This window comes from Elephantulus edwardii, unplaced genomic scaffold (assembly GCF_000299155.1).
Source record: "Elephantulus edwardii isolate Elephantulus edwardi_28Jun2011 unplaced genomic scaffold, EleEdw1.0 scaffold00032, whole genome shotgun sequence".
Classification (NCBI taxonomy): Eukaryota; Metazoa; Chordata; class Mammalia; order Macroscelidea; family Macroscelididae; genus Elephantulus; species Elephantulus edwardii.
In genome coordinates this window covers 9813721-9831266 of record NW_006399782.1, presented here as the reverse complement: position 1 = coordinate 9831266, position 17546 = coordinate 9813721, and the positions used below count along the sequence as shown (strand labels likewise).

At 38.0% G+C, this 17546-nt stretch overlaps 1 protein-coding gene across 1 annotated transcript in view; it reads right to left on the bottom strand.

Moving 5' to 3' along the window:
* Nucleotides 1-17546, bottom strand: part of GOLGB1 (golgin B1) — an 83586-nt gene that overhangs the window by 8000 nt on the left and 58040 nt on the right. Inside the window, 2 exon segments of the mRNA XM_006884312.1 lie at nt 2761-2948; nt 13364-15242. Coding sequence (XP_006884374.1) covers nt 2761-2948; nt 13364-15242 — 2067 coding nt within the window.

Below are 17546 nucleotides of genomic sequence, written 5' to 3'. Positions count from 1 at the left end.
TGGCCAGGAGGAACCAGTTCTTGGAGAACGATATTATGCTTGGAAAAGTGGAGGGACAGCACAGGACAGTAAGACCCTGAATGAGATGGACTGATACAGTAACTGGGGTCACTGAGACTGGCACAAAATAGAGCAGAGTCCAGAGCTATTGTACACAGGGTTACTAGGAGTTGTAGGCATCTTGATGGCACATAACAATAACAACATAACACCCTTACTCAGGTTACAGCAAAGTTTTCCTAATGTGTAGCAAGTACACTACGAGGGGCCTTAGAAATAAGAGCTGGGAGCGGAATGCCTTCTCTGATGAGAGATCCCTGTGATGAGAAGACACAAGGGAAGACGATATCTAGACACATGGAACTCCACTGTGGACACCCATCCTCAGATACTGAAAGGGACAGGGACCTTCCCTTCAAGCTGACAGAGCACATCTTTCCTGACCTTAAACCACACAGTAGCTTGTTTTCTGTAAAGAGTTAGATGTATTTGAACTTTTAAGTAAGTTCATACTTAAATTTAAAAATTTGGGATGTAATTTTACTCTATAAGCTTTAAAAAAAATTCTATTGTATAAACTTTTTTATTTTTTTTTTTTAGGAAGCTCTGGTGGCGGCAAGAAGCTGTGCTGTAATTCCAAAGGCACGTAGTTCGAAGCCACCAGCTGCTCCCTGGTAGAAGGGTGGGCAATCTCCTCCTATTAACTACCTCTGAAAACTGCTGGGTGGTCAGTTATAGGTCAGTTCCAACTCTACAGTATAACACCACTACCACCAACATCCTTAAATATGTTAGTGAACACTACTACCATCTGTCAGTATGCTGTACTATCGTAGCTTCCCTGTTACTGTGATGCTAAAAGTTATACCACAGGTATTTCCAATACCAGCAAGGTTATCCATAGTGGCAGGGTTTACTAGACCCTCTAGATTAAGACAGAGAAGAAGAGAGGCCTGCTGATCTCCTTCCAAATACTATCCAATAAAAACCTTACAGATCACAACAGCTGACTGTTGGACTCAATTGTTTTGCACACAGCAGATGGATTAAAGGCTGGAGAAGGATTTTGTTGAAGAAGCACAGGGAGGGTGAAGAAAGTCCTTGGTGACATGGATGAGCACAATAGACACAAAAGACTAGAATACGCCAGCTATGACACATTGTAATGTTTCATACTGTTGTATATAAGCATGTAGTGCATTAGGGTAGACAGAACAGCATCTATCTATCATGCATACTTACTTACAATCTGTGAAAGAATGCATCTCCTATGTCTGCACATTAAGAGCCCTCTTGTTATTGTTGTTATGTGCTGTCGAGTCTCCTGTAATCCATAGCGACCTTGTGTACAATAGTTCTTAAGTCTGCCCTGTCCTGAGCCAGTCTCACTGATTCTGACACACCTACCCACATTGTCCCAGTTACTGTATCAATTTATCTCATCCAGGGTCTCCCTCTCCTGCACTGTCCCTTCATCCTTTTGAGCATGATATCCTTCTTAAAGGGTCAGTCCTTTCTAGCCACATGCCCAAAATATGTGGGACAAAGCTTTAAAATCCTAGCCTCCAAGGAGACTTGGTTTTACCCTCTCCAAGACAGACCTATTTGTTCTCCTGGCTTTCCATGGTATGTTCAAGACTTCTCCAGCACCACAACTCAAAGGCATCAATTCTTCTTCTGTCATCCTTAGTCACTGTCCAGCTCTCTAAGGCATTACAAGTAATTGCAAAGACCAGGGCCTGGAGCAGGCGCACCTGATTCTCTAGACTGACATCATTGCTTCTCAGTACTCTGGAAAGATGCCTGACAGTAGATTTACCTAATGTAATTCATCTTTTGATTTCCTAACTGCTGGTGCCAAGAGTGTTGATTGTGGAGCCAAGCAAGCTGTAACTGTTAATAACCTCAATCTCTTCTCTATCCATCTGGTGCTGCCAACTGTCCTAGTAGTGAGAATCTTTGTCTTATTATCTATCAACTTGTCAGCCTCCTCTATGCTGGAAAGAAACTCAGACTGAAGTTTGTTTGCCTCTTGCCCCAACTTTTGAAGACACAAAGCAGATGCTACTAAATCAGCAGAATTTTTCAAAAAGGAGATTCTCTTTGTAGCACCAAACCTTATAGGCTTTGAGTCTGATTCTATTAAGATAGCAAACACCATCTTAAACAGTAATAAAATCCCAACAATGAGGTTATAACAACAAAATCTCTTTCTATGTATTACCAAAGATTTATTCTTTACTTTTTATCTCTGTATCAAATTTGTTAGAAAAAACACACACCTCCCTCAGAATCACAATTTCTAGGTCAATTTTTTTCCTGCCAAAATATTGCCAGTATTGTAATAATAGCATTGTTATTAGTTACTTAAAAAGATATATGTTGGAACTTCAGGTTGCAGAAAAGACAGAGTACATCTAAAACAATCAGAAGACACCACAGAAAGGTTAAGAGATGAAGGGAGCTAAGCTCAAGATTCAAGGGAGGAAGGAATGGCATGGCAGTAAGCTCCCTGGTTTTCCTACCTTCTGAATATTCCACGCGTACTTCAATGAATGTGTGTAACACTGGCAAGATATCAATAAGGCTAGGGAGTATACCAATGTGGGTTACCTACTGTGCTGCAATTATCTAAGATGTTTCCATTGGAACCATCAGGCAATTTTTGCAACTCCACAAATACAAAATTATCTCAAAATAAAAAAAAACCTTTTTTTAAAAAAAAAAGGTGAAAAGGAGTGCAAAGAGCTATTATCATACCTGAGCTGGTGTAATTCATGTTGCCAGGAGAGATTTTCTTGCCGACACTGTTCCTGCACAATCTGCAATTCTTTCACTTTCTCTTGATATTGCTGAAGCTGAGCTTTCAGTGGACGTAACTCTGTGATTTCTTCATTAATTTGTATGTACTGTTTCTGTAATTCCTTCAGATTCTTTAATTCATGTAGCTTAAAGAAAAATAAAAGAGTGATTTACCACTTCTCCTCTCATTCAGCCCACTCTGTTAAACAGTCCCCAAGTTACAAACATCCAGATTTACAGAAACTTGGGCAACTCATACTTGCCCTTTACTAAAAAGGGAATCTGCCCTCATGATGAAACCAATAAATCAATCTCTACTCTCAGCAAAATTCTTCATCACAATCAACTTCACTTGCTGCCCTGTGCAGCTTTTTAAATGACTGAAAAGGCTAATGGAAGAAAAGTAGCTTCGTATACTAAAGTAAAAGTACATAATAATGATAATCACCTATCTGGTTTGCCTACAAAACGGACTTAAAGACACCCATAAGCGTGGATCTCGTTTGTAACCTGTGAATTGCTTGTTGAATCAGACAGTACAGAAGGTTTCCAGCCTCTCATAGTCCACTGGCAGAATAATGCAACATGCATTTCCTTAATGGAGAAATACATGCACTTAACACTCCGGAGCTGATTCCCAACACCCGACCATTCCCAATACTGTTACTCCCTCGCCCTGCCTTCTGAAGTCCTAACCTGACTCCAGCTCTATAAACTGACAGGGCTAGACTGAAGGCCCCTACAGCTCCTCTGTGGATGGTTAACTCCCTGCAACCTGAACTGTGAAGATGGTCTCTCTTCTATTTAGTCATTTGCCCTGGTTAAGTTTTCAAACTTGCTTATGTGGATATGCAATTTAACTCTAGCAGATGTTTATTATAAGAAGGCACTCTCACCATTTGGTTGAGATAATTGAGGATCTAGAATCAGCCTTTCACTTCTATCTTGTCTGACCCTATTTGTGTTCTTCACACCCTCGAAGATCTACTTTCCTTAATTCACAAAATGAGGAAAATAGCAGTACCCCCCTCATAAGAGCATTAAGAACTAAATGAAAAAACAAATGTACTTCATATATAGCAAGGTTTCAATAACATTAGTGATAGTGAAGATGACAAAATTGTATTTAACCTGCAAATCTACCTATCTACATCTAGGTATATTTTCTAACTCTTTACATCAATATTTATTAAAACCTTGGTAGTAAGAAATAATGATAAGATATCTGAATAAGTAGGGAGGTATGAACACATATATTTCTTTCATCCATTCCAGAGACATCATTAAAGCTACAACAAAGGCATTATATTTTTAAGCATGAAACATAAGAGCAAGAACAGAAGTAGCAACAACAAAATTTTAGAAGCTAAAAAGCAGAATGGTAAGTGGTAACTCATTTAACAGATCCAAGAAAGCAGAATCTTAAGCTGCGGTAAAGAAAGCCAAGAACCAATTGGACTTACTCTGGAGAATCTTGAAAAGGCTCAGGAATTAACAGCACCAGGTACCTCTGGAAAAGATGATGATGGAAGTGCAAGGAGGTGGTAACTGAAATGAGGTGAATTAGATGAAAGCTGCTTTAAAAAGGATCACATCCCTAGATTGTCTCTTTAGTGCTACACTTTTTTGTCATCCCAAAGACTGAGTTTTGTTCTCTGGAGAAAAATATATCTCTGGACTATATAGAAGTGAAGGTAAGAGTATGTCCCAAAATAAGGGTGATTGAGTGAATGAATGTATACATTCTCATTGCTAAAGGACTTTTACTACTCATCTTCAAGAATTCTGAGACACAAGGCTATACTTTCCAGACGGGTAATGAGATGTCTTCTTTAGAAAACAAAACCTAAGGAGTCCAAATAATCTAAACACACCAAGATGGTACTACTCACAAAGTTTATCAAGATCTTATTACAGTGAAACTCACAAGTGGCAAGACTATTCACAGATTTTAGATTCTACTTTTCATATAAACAGAAAACAAAGGATCAACTCCCATCTAAATAATGACTACTATCAAAGACAAGAAGAGGCTATTCCTTGGAAAGGGACTTACACTTGGAAAGGTGGGGACAGCAAAGGAGAGGAAGACCCTTAACCAGGTGAACTAACATGGTGACTTCAGCAATGAGCTTGAGTGTATCAGAGATTACGAGAATGGCACAGGCTCGGGTAGGGTTCAGGTCTGTTGTTCAGAGGGTCGCTACGGCTTGTACTTGACCGGATGACACCTAACAACAACAATCAAAAACAAACATCCACACATTAAGACAGAGATTCAGAGAAAAAAGGATTTGAAATTAACAGGGGGGAGAGTATACTGTAATCAACGCAAATATTTAACAGAGAATACTGAAGTTAGAAACTTTATAACAGAAATAAAACTTCATAAAGACTGATTTCTAAAATGCCATGGAGGAAAGAAATCCTCAAAATCTACCACCACCGTCCTTAAATAGATAAATGTACAAAATATATCCATGAAATAGGGAAAAAAGAAATATTTATAAATAAAAAAAACATGATAGCCAAACTTAAAATGTCAACGTATGAACCAAAGGATGAAATGAGACAAATCTTTGCAAGATGCAAAAAAAAAAAAAAACCCACAGAAAAAGTAAGAAAGCTAGAGAATTCAGAAAGCTTTTATTTAAGTAACAAAACTTCTAAAATAAAAATCAACATAGAAAATGGACAAGAAAGAAAATTCATATTTTTTAAAAAACAAAACAGAGAGAATGAGAACTGACACATAGAGACTTGTACACCAATGTTCATAGTAGCATTATTCAACATCTCAGGAACATGGAAGCAGTCCAAATGTCCAACCACAATAGAATGGATTGAGAAACTATGGTACATTCACACAATGACAGGAGCAATGATTTTGTAAATCACTATCTAATTTGGGAGGGATTGGAAAGCATTATGCTGAGTGACTATTTCAGTTCCATAAAGACAAATATTGTATAAAACTATTATTGTAGAATGAGAATGATGTTCTAAGGGGAGAGAGGGGGGAAGCACAGGGGTGACGATAAGCAGGGGATGGAGGGTGTTAATTACAGGGTCCAAACAATTTGATGGGTGGAGGGGGAGGTGAAGGATGGGAGAGATTCAGTGTGAAAAACAATGTCTAAGAACTTTGTGAATAAACCAGTATTTTTTTTAAAGTCAAAATAATTTCCTCAAATTGCAATATGACTTCTTAGATTCCAAGAATGCGTCTCCATGATGAATAAAAATAAACCAACACCAAAAAATTATCATGAAACTTCAGAACAGAAGGATAAGATATCCTTTATAACAAAAAAAGGAGAGTTAAGGTAGGCACAGACAAAGAAAGAAAAGGATATTAGAAGGATAGAAAGAATTAGGAATCTGAACCACTTCAGACTCAGATAAGGTAAAAGGCAAGAAAGCAATGTGTTCAAAACAACTATGAGATATCACCTCACCCCAGTAAGAATAGTAAAATTTAACAGAACAGCAAACATCAAATGCTGGCGAGGTTGTAAAGAATCTGGAACCCTTATTCACAGTTGGTGGGAGTGTAAAATGGTGCAACCACTACTGAAGGCTGTATAGCACTTTCTCTAAAAGTTGCAAATAGAAATGCCATTTGACCTAGCAATTCCACTACTGGGAATATACCCTAATGAAACCATAACCACCACCCAAGCAGATATATGCACACCCATATTTATTGAAGTTTTGTTCACAATAGCAAAGAGATGGAAACAACCTAAGTGCCCATCAACAAATGAATGGATAGAGGAACTCTGGTATATTCACACAATGGAATATTATGCTGCATTGAAAAACAAGGAAGTCATGAAATATTATACAAATCGGTTAACCCTGGAGGACATTATGCTGAGTGAAATATCTCAGTCACAAAAGGACAAATATTGCATAGTGCCACTGTTGTAAAATTGGACTGACATCAGGGTTGAGGGGAGACTGAGAAAAAGGGGATAAATAATGTATACTGCATTGAAACAGAGGAGGGAGAGAACTGTTTAAAAGAGATATATGATTAGGTATTATTGTCACAACAGGAGTCCAGAATGAAGGCTGCATAGTGGAGTGAACTTTGGGGAGGGATTGTGTAACAATGAAAGAATTTTACTTTTCAAAGAGAAGAGCAAATTGGGGAAGGGGTTGGCAGGAAGAAAAGTGGAACAATGAATGAATGGAAATTCAAAGTCTCTGTAAACTTTCATTAAAATTAATAAAAAAAAGAGAGAAAGCAATGTGTTCTTAGTTTTGAAGACTAACTACTTTGCATCTAGAATTTTAAAATAGACCAGAAAAATTATCAACTGTGATAAAAAATATTTTAAATAATTCTGCCTACTTAGGTCTGTTAGGTGTCTTTTTTTTCCCTTTAAGTTATAGAACGATTTATTTCATCAAATAACAGCACAAAATAAAAAAATGGAAAGACATGGAGTAAATTCAGCAAGATGCCCAATACAGGCAGAGGGATGAAGGAAAGTTCTAGGATTGTGGTGAAGGGTTATACTCTAGGGGAAAAACTACTGGACAACTGGTTCGGATAGAATACACTCATAATCACAAAAACTGCCTTCAAGAACATGAAATGGATAAAGCATCATCTGATATGAATAAACTCCTTGAGAGGAGACTGGACAATTAACTTGAGGTTAAATAACATTTACAAGTACAAAGAAAATTAAATACAAACACAAAGGCTTGTGTAACCCAAAAGAAGTTGAGAAAAAAGGAGCTCATCTCAGCCCTAACAGCATTCCAGAGTTGTGAAAAACATAAGCACCAAATACAGACTGAACCAAAACTGAATTGCATAAAGGAATGAGAAGGGGTACTTTTGTGTTGAAAATGTGTAGGTGCTTGTGGAAGCAGAGAGTTAATAAAGAGAGCTAACCTCTCACATTAGTGTAATGGGAAATCAAAAGTCAACGTATAGAAGAAATGTCAAGATTCAATAATAAGCATGATATTTAGACGGTGAGGAACTGCCTCAAGAGATGGGAGGCTAGAAACGCTGTTTTACTCACTAAACTTTGTAGAATTTAATTATTCTTAAAATACTGTGCCTATGTTATTTTTTAAATAAAATCCTTTTTACAATCAACATTCTTGGTACCAGCAGCCAGGAAATTCAAAGACAAATTGCATTAGGAGAGTCTGCAGTCAGAGACCTCTCCAAAGTACTGAAGAGCAATGATGTCAGTCTGGAGACTAAAGTGTGCCTGATACACGCCATGGTCTTTGCAATTACTTGCTATGCATCTGAGCTGGACAATGACTAAGGATGATAGAAGGAGAGTTGATATGCCATGGACTGCTAGGAGAACAAACAAGTTCATCCTGGAGAGGGTGAAGCTAGGCTGCTCCTTGCAGGCAAAGATTCTGAAGCTCTGTCTCACATACTTTAGACATGTTGCAAGGTGGGATCAGTCCTTGGAGAGGGACATCATGCTTGGGAAGATAGAGGGACAGCGCAGGAGAGGAAGCCTGTCAGTGAGATGGACTGATTCAGTCACTGAGGTAATGGGGATAGGTGTTGTCAGAGACAAGATTGGCAAGGAATAGATCAGGGTTTAGGGCTTTCGTACATAGGGTCACTATGAATCAAAGGCAACTCAAAGGCACATAAAAACAACAGCAACAAAAGAAATACAAATATGGATTATGAAAGCACACACATACATATACACTCTCTAGTTGAGAAACTAAATGCTATACATTAAAAAAACATTAGAGAGTTGGGACCACGTCTTAAGCCATGGTAGAGGTGCAATTAATGAATGATGTTGTTTTTAAGCTACATGGTTACAACAAAATAATAACTCTATGAAAGAAGTTTCTTCTAAAATGTTGAAGATGGAAAATGTAGATGACTTATAGCGACCCTATGAACGAACAGCCTGAGCACTGTTCATACATAGTTTTCAGAGGCAAGCCATTTTGGAAGTAGATGCCGCTCCTGCTTCCAGGCTTGATTTAGTTGGGAAGCTCCAGCAAACACTGTCCACCATGGGTGCCCATTACCATGATTGACACATCACTGTCACAGGCTTCAGCATCACAGCAACCACGAGTTACCTCTGTACAGCAACGCACAGACCAGTGCTATACCACCTAGAAGAATGTTTGACAGGAAGACAATTTGAACCCTTTGGGCTTAAGGCCGCCTCCTGGTTCAAACCCTAGGCCCAGGCTGGCTAGCCTCACTCCAGGGACAGAGCAAACCTGCACATCAAACACATTCCCGGAAAAGCAGTCCACTCCAAAAGCTTGCCACGATTCCTGCACTCCCACCACCACGCTCCTGCCTTCTGGCAAGGAGAGCTTCCCACGAGCCTGTGAAGGCGCCAGCCAAAACCAGGAACAACATGGGAAAATGTAATAGTTGTAGAAAATAATGTTGTTTCAGTTAGCACTGCATTTTAATTTAAAAGCAAACCGAAGCACCATCAACAGAGCGTGGTAGACTCTGTTACACAGGTTGTCTGGTTTTCACATAATTTATGACAGATTTTGTGTTTATGTCCCTTTAAAACAGATGTGAAAGTCTCAGATCTCAAAATATCACATACCTCTTCAACCTGACAAATGACAGTGTTTTCTCCAAGTGTTCACTACTAACAACCACAAATATGGAGAATGACCATCAATTACTGACCTTTTACCATGATTTGGTAACACAAGACATTTTTAAAAGTATAAGAATTTACTTAGCAGGACCCTGCAATTTAATTAAGGAGATAAGAAACAGAGTAAAGAAATTAAGTACACACACACACACACACACACACACTATGAGAAAATAAATATTAAAGGACATTTTTTAAAAAGACAACAGAGACAAAAAAAGAAGAAAACAGTAATCAAGAAATGTTGGCGAGCTCTGGTGGCCTAGTGGCAGGAAACTGCACTGCAATCCCAGAGGTGCACAGTTCAAATCCACCAGATGCTCTGCTGAAGAAGGAGGAACAATCGCCTCCTGTACCAGTCAGATCCAATTTATGGTACACACATTAAATAAATGAATGAATGAATGAATGAATTTTGAAAAGGAAAGAAAAAAAAAGAAATGTGACTGTGGGATGACCTGTGCGTAGGAAATAGTTATCAAGATGTAAAACAATTGGGAAGACATTTCGGCTGAGAGCATAGCAATATGAATAAAAAAGTAGAGATACTATTACACAGTGAATATTTCAGTTTGATTGGAGTAAAGAGTAGAAACTGGACAGCAGAGGAAGAGAAGACTAGGAAGAAAAGTATGGGCAAATTGTAGGGTCTGGAATGAAAGGGTAAGGTCTGAATTTTAAGCCTATTCTAAAACTTTTAAATGTTCTTGAGTAGTGAAATACTAAGAAAGTAGAGTTTCAAAGAAAAAAACTATTGAACAATAATGCACACAGTATTTTAAAAGTGGGAGCAGCAGTACTACAATGGTTTACGGGTAAAATGTTAGAGCTTCTTCTAAAATGTTGAAGATGGAAATGAAAAAGGCTTGAGAGAAAATAAATAAGAGATATCACAGGTTAAATGAAATCAAATCATAGGTAATTATGAAACTATGGAAACAAAGGAATGTTAGAGAAACAACAAAATTTTGAAAGATAACATCATCTAGTATTTACTGTTTACAACAGGAAAGAATAGTAAGTCACTGAGTATAATGTAGGAAATTCAGAAAGTTTTGTAATATCTTTCAAATAGAAAATGTGACTTATAAGTTGATCTAAGATCACATAAATTACTTTTATGAAATATATGCTATTCTGATAAAGACTCTTGAACTTGAGAACTAATAAAAATCAAACATCAGAACAAAGTGAAATGAAATCTATTCATTATTTTAAAAACATAATATGCATACATTTTAGATGTCAAAGTCATAAAGAGACTTTGCTCAGATTGTCAAATTGTCTGTAGTGCAATATAAATGAACCCATTAACTACAAAGCAGCAGGAAAATTTGCCTAAACCTCTAGAGTCAAAAGGAAGGTGGTTCAAATCCAACAGCAGTGCCACACGGGAGAAAGATGGACAAATGCCTCTCCTGAGATTTACGCCCCTGAAATTCACTATAGGGTCAGTTATGAGTGGGTTCTGATAAGATGGTGTATAATAACTACTTCTACTATATTTAAGGTGGCCTTTTCATAGCAGTCTGTGTTTTAGGCTGTTACTCCAAAGTTAGCCATTCGAATCGGCTAGCTGATCCACAAGGAAAGATGAAGCAGTCTGCCCTCATGAAGACGTACCACCTTGGAAATCCAACAGATGGTTCTCATGTGCTGGAAATTATTTGAAGGCGGTGGGTTCTGGTTTAGCAATAAAGGAATGCTTAAAGATAGATATCCTTAGGCATTTGTTAGCAGAAATAAACTGGTAATAGGCATTTTGAATTGGATTATCATAGGGTCTACTAAGACAGGAATGACAGATTGAAAAGGAATTGCATTGCATTCATTGTCAAAGCAGTCCAAGAAAGAATGTAGAATCAGTACTTGGGAGGCTGATTAACAACCCACAATAATATGGATGACACAATCTTGCTTGCTTAATGTGAAGAAAACCTGGAACATTTGTTGTTGTTAAGTGCCATCAAGTCGCAGGCGACTCATAGTGACCCTATGAAGCAGAGTCCTCAACGTTTGGGTGTCTCTCATCCTCTCTCCAGGTTCATAGTGTTTCTGGAGGCAAGCTATTATGGAAGTGGATGCCATTCCTCCTTTCAAGCTTGTTTTAATCGGGGAGCTCCACCCCACTCTCTGTCCGCATTTTGGTAACCAACCACAAGCGACCGCTGTACGGCAACTTGTACACCAGGGCTATATGACCTAGAGGACACTTACTGATGAAAATCAGTTACGAGAGTCCTCTATATGGACTGTATACACCTCAACATAGTATAAACAAAAATCCTTACAGCTCAATCAATAAGCAACAAGATGACAGACAGAAATACTACCGAAGTCATCAAGGGTTTCCTTTTATTGTGATCCATGATCAATGGTCAAGGAAGAAGTAGATCAAAAAGAAAACATTGTCAAGAAGGAAAAGCAGCTGCAAAAGATTTCTTTAAAGTGTTAAAGAGCAATGACAGAATTTTTAAGAATAAGGAGCCCCTGGTACAAGCCAGGATGTTTTCAATTGCCTCACATGCATGTGAAAACTGAACAATGAAAAAAGAAGGCTGAAGAAGAATCATTGCTTTTGAATCACTGTATTATATAAAATTATTGAGTATTTCATGACAGAAGGAAGAACAAATTATCTTAGATGTATCGCAGTATGTTCCTTAGAAGTGAAGATGCTAAGACTTCTTCTCAAGCATTTTCAGCAGTTATCTAAAAGGATCAACCCCTGAAGAAGGATGTCATGCTGGGTAAAACAGAGGTTTGGCAAAAAAAAAAAAATAAGACCCTCAATGAGATGAACTGACTATGTGGCAGCCGCAATGGGGTCAGACAGCAATGACTTTGAGGTTGGCAATGGACCAGATGTTCTCTTCTGTTGTACAAATGGTCACTGTGAGTCAGAACTGACTCAATTGCACCTAGATTCCACTTTAAAAAATGAACATCATAATAAAATTCTAGGCAGAGACTGGAAGTAGGAGTGGCATCCACGTCCTAAACAACATGCCTCTGGTAACTCTATAAACTTTGAGAAATGATGATAGTTAACAGAAAAGTATCAGGTCTTTTGTTCATAAGGTCACTATGAGTTGTGCTCGACTCTAAGGCAATCAACAATAACAACAACAACAACAGGCATAGATTTCTTTTAAAATGGAAAATGTGACCTGTGGAAGTTCAACTTCTCTCACATTTGGCCTATTATATTGGCAATCTATCACTTTGACAGAGTGTAAGACTCCCATGAATGTTAAGATAATGAAGCTATAAAGCACAATGCCCTGCATAATCCAATTTGGCTCACATCATTGCAATTTTTGCTTCAGCACCTCTTTGATTTAGAAATTTCCTGAAAAAGACTTGAACTCCAGAATGCTACTAGAAGCAGCAACGTTTCACCATTACAGATCCTCTATACCATCTTCTCTTCCTAAAAAAAGGTAGGTCTTAAATAAAACTTTCAGTATGAGACAAGTTGAGTCCTTTCTACTCTTCATTTCGTCACATGATCTTACTGCTAAACCATCACTTTAAGAAGGCACTTTCACACTTTAAGTTAAAATGAATAGTGGAAATGTCTTAACATGTGTGTGCATGTGTGTGTGTGTGTGTGTGTGTACTACATATGAATAATGGTAAAACAGCTCCCAATTACTTATCCTTTTCATAATCAGCGGAGTTTTATGCAGAGGAAATTTGTGATTTTTAAAAAAATGGTAATGGTATATTTAAAGACATTTAAATATTTCTTGTTTCCCTAAGACCAATGAAAGCCAATAAAATGTATCATTCTGTCCTAAGACTGACCAAATAATATCCAGAAGTTTACCTTTTTCTACAGAATTAAAAATCAATTTAAAGAAAGGTTCAAAACTCTCAAATGTAGGTCTGAAAAAGAAAAAGACACTCACTAGCCGGTCTCTCTCATTTTGAAGTGATGCCATGGCTTTTTTTAAGCTCTGTACTTCAGCTGAGCTGGGTGTTGGCTGCTGGGCTGCAGAACGCTGCTTCCCCTCCTCAGACTTGTGGAATCTTGACAGCTCATTTAACAGGTAATCTCTTTCGCTCTGTAGACTCACCACAGCCTTGGAAAAAAACTGCACTTGGTTGTAAGAATCTTCCAGTTGCGCAGATAAGTGAAGCAGTTGTTCATCTTTGGATAAGAGCTGCTGGTTAAATTTTTCAAGGTGAGACTGACTCTTCCCTTCCATGGAGCTCTTTGGAAAGTCAGCTGCTGAAACAAGAACTTCTCCTTTCATGCCGTCTTTCAGTTGTGCCAACTCCTTTAGACTGGCATCGTATTTCTTCTTCAGTTCATCTAGTTCTTCATTGGCATGATCTCTACTATCCTGCAGAGAACTCATAGACCTTCCAAAGGACTGAATTTGTGCTGTAAGATCTTTATTCTCTTTGGTAACTGTGAGTAACTTTTGCTCCATCTCCATTAGATCTCTGGCAAGCTCTGCTACCCTCTCTTCTGCTGTTTCTGTTTCATTTCTCATTATTCCTGCATCATGATGAAGATACTTTAATTCTTTCTTTAGTTTATCTTCCATTTCACCTACTTTCTTGGAAGCTTCTTTCTGAACATGAATTAATTCCTCCTCCAAGTCCTTAATTCTGTTCTGGGTTGAGGACAGGGCTGTACTTAGCTTCTGTATCTCCTCTTCCTTTAGTTTTAATTGGGTTTGGAATAATTCTGAAGCATCTTCTTGCAAGACTTCTACTTGCCCCTTTAGTTGAGCTGTGAATAACTTTAAACTCTCCATTTCTTTAGATAAACATTGCTTCTCCTCCTGCAGAGTAACAGAGGATCTCTCCAGAGCCTCTTTTGCTTCTTCAGACTTTTTCAGATTTTCTTCTAATTTAGCACATTTACCTTTCAGCTCATTATTCTGCTGTAGTTGAGCTTCAAGGAGTTGCTTTTGCTGACAGTCCTTTATTGTGATGACTTGGTTCAAGTCTTCTCTGTATTGCAACAGTTCTGCATGTAACTTAGCATTTTCAGAATTGAGATCATCCATATGACTTCTCAAGCCTCTCGTCTCTTCCTTAAGCTTATTATTCTCTGTGGCAGCATCTTGAATGAGCTGGTCTTTTTCTAAGATTATAGAGAGATGGCGTTCTTCCAGCTGTTGGTAGTCACCTACTATACGGTCTCGGTCATCCTGGAGAGAAGACATTGATTTAACAAAAGAATCCAGCTGAATCTTTTGCTGACTGCTTTCCTTTTTGATGGTGTTCAGTGCTTCCATGAGCTCATTACTTCTGTCCAATGTGGTCTTATGCTCCTCTTCCTTTTTGGATAGCTGATTTTCCAGTTCTTTAATTTCATGATCATGTTGTTGGTGTAGTTGTGAAAGAGCAGCTTGGATTGCCTCTTCCTTGGCAGAGATTAGGCTCTGAATCTTCTGCTCTTTTGTATTTATTTCTTCCTGTTGTCTATTGGTCAGGTCCCTGGATATCTGAAGATCAGTCTCTAGCTGTTCACAACTGATCTTTAAACTTTGGATATCAGTTTCTTGCTGCTTTACTAAAGCTTCCAAATTTTCTTTGTTTTTGTTACATTCTTCTACAGAGTTCCTTAACTCGGCCAACTGGTCTTGGAGAATCTTAAGTTCTGATTCCAACTTGGCAAGTTCATTCTGAGAATTGTGATATAAGTATAAAGTTTTTTCTAGCTGAGACCCAAGTTCTTTATTTTCTCCCTGTAGAATATCACAGACCTTCTGTTGATCATGAACCTGTGTCTGGGCCTTGGACTCCCAGGTCTGCTTGTCATGCTCAAGTCTGAAAAACCAAAGAACATGAAATAGATTTAATAAAAAACCAACTTGATGCCCAAAGAACAAATACTAACTACATGACAGATCTATAAATCAGTAATTTATATACTTTCTTGTCATGCAGAAGTTCATAACTGAAGATGTCTTTTTAAGGAAGCAATTCCCTGTACTACAGATGTGTTTTCTGAATTTTACATATCAAAAGAATACAGAACTAAGAGTGGGAGCAGAGGGGTGAGGATGGGTAGAGGCGAAACCACAGGGCTTCACAGTTTGGCACGTGGATGAAGGTGGTGTAGGCAATGGGAAGGATCCAGTGGGGACCTGAAAAGATTGGGTAATGGTGGGCAAAGTTTAATGATTAATTTTATAAAACATAATGCATGGGAATGATTGTAGGAATCACAATATGACTGAAGAATAGTGTAAAACACAATGTATATGAACTATGTGAGCAAACCAATATAAAATTTTTAAAAAATAATAAAACAGAACCTAAGGATTTATTCATTTAAACTATAAACTCAAAACTATCATACTCATACCAGTGGCATGGTTTTTAACACACTAAAATGCAGTACTTTTTCTTAATATGCTTTATTTGCATGAGGAAAAGTTAAAATCTGGCTATTAAACAATGCTAGAATAAGAAACATCCAGGGAACTTGTTACGCTTAGAGTATGTGAAGGAAGACACGCAAAGGGTAGGGAATATTGTTGGTTTCTGAGCTTAAAACGCAGATTCACTGTGGTCAAGTTGGAAATGACTCTTAGCTAACCCTCCAGTGAGTTTTTAGAGGCTGTAACTCGAACAGGTGGAGACTGCCCATCCTCTCCACTGAAGCACCTAGTGGATTCAAACCTCCAGCTTTGGGTTGGCTGTGCAACTTCTTACTGATTAGGCCATCAGAGCTTCCTTGAAATTAGAAGTGATATTACAAAAGTGAAGTTTGAGAAAAATAACTCTAACAGGTACATGTAGTAAATACTGCTGTGGAATATGGAGAAAAGATTACTATTTAGGAAGCTATGGTGATTAAATAACAATAATAATAACATGGTGATTAATATGGGAGCCAAAAACAAAAACAATGCTTACCAACTAAGCCACTTGAACTCCCTACTATTAGGGTACTGTGATAAAAATTTAGACAAGAGTTGTTAAAGAGAGAGATCCAAGAAATTTCTCAGGAGAAAAATGGATTAAGAAGCAAATGTAATTTTTTTTTTCATGCTGAGATAAGCTGTTTGTAGTTACTAGGTGCCTTCCAGCTGATGATGACTCACAAAAACACTAAGACTGATTGATCAGAAACTTCCACTCTCCTGCACCATGCTGATGATGTCCTGTATGCTCCGGCCCATTGTTGCAGTCACTATGCCACTCCATCTTGTTTAGGGTGTTCCTCAATTTTTCTGACTTTATTACTTTCCCAGAATGAAATGGTTTTCCATGGACCAGAACCTACTGATAACATGCCCAAAGTAGGTGAGATGAAGTCTCACCATTCTTGCTTGAAAGAACGTCCTGGTTGGACTTCGTCCAAGACAAATTTATTTGTTGTTTTGGCAGTCCAAGGTATATTCAACACTCCTCACCAATACAATTCAAAAGCATCTATTCTTATTTGGTCTTCCTTATTTATTGTATAACTTTCAGATTTGTAGACAGCAATTTAAAATTACATGGCTTGGATCAGGTACACCTTAGTCTTTATACTAATATCCTTGCTCTTTAGCACTTTGGTGCATTCTGTAAGGGAAGATGTATGCAATGCAACATGTCTTTTGATTTCATTTTTGTTAAGATTCTTTTATTGTCATTTTACTGAAAATTTACAGAAAGCATGGGTTCACTGATTCATTCACTGACGTACCTTTTCTTCTCCCTGTTATCCAGGTCATTTTGTAATGTACTTCTTCTTCCAGACTGTTGTCATATATATAATGTCTAATCACCCATTTCTTTAATACAGTACTTTCCTTCACCTATTCCAATGTTGTTGTTGTTGTTATGTGTCGTTGAGTCGTTTGCGACTCATAGCGACCCTATGTACAACAGCCCTAAACCGTGCTCTATCCTGTGCCAATCTCATTGCCTCTGACACACCCATCCCGATTACCCCAGTCATTTATCCACTCTTCGCCCATTTCTTAACTGCTGTTATCATTGGTGTTGACTGTGGATTAAAGTAAACTCTAAGACTTGAAAACTTCACTCTTCTCTCCATCTCTCATATGACCTTCTGGTCATGTGGTATCAAAGAATTCTGCTCTCTTGACACTGAACTGTAACCTGCACTGGAGC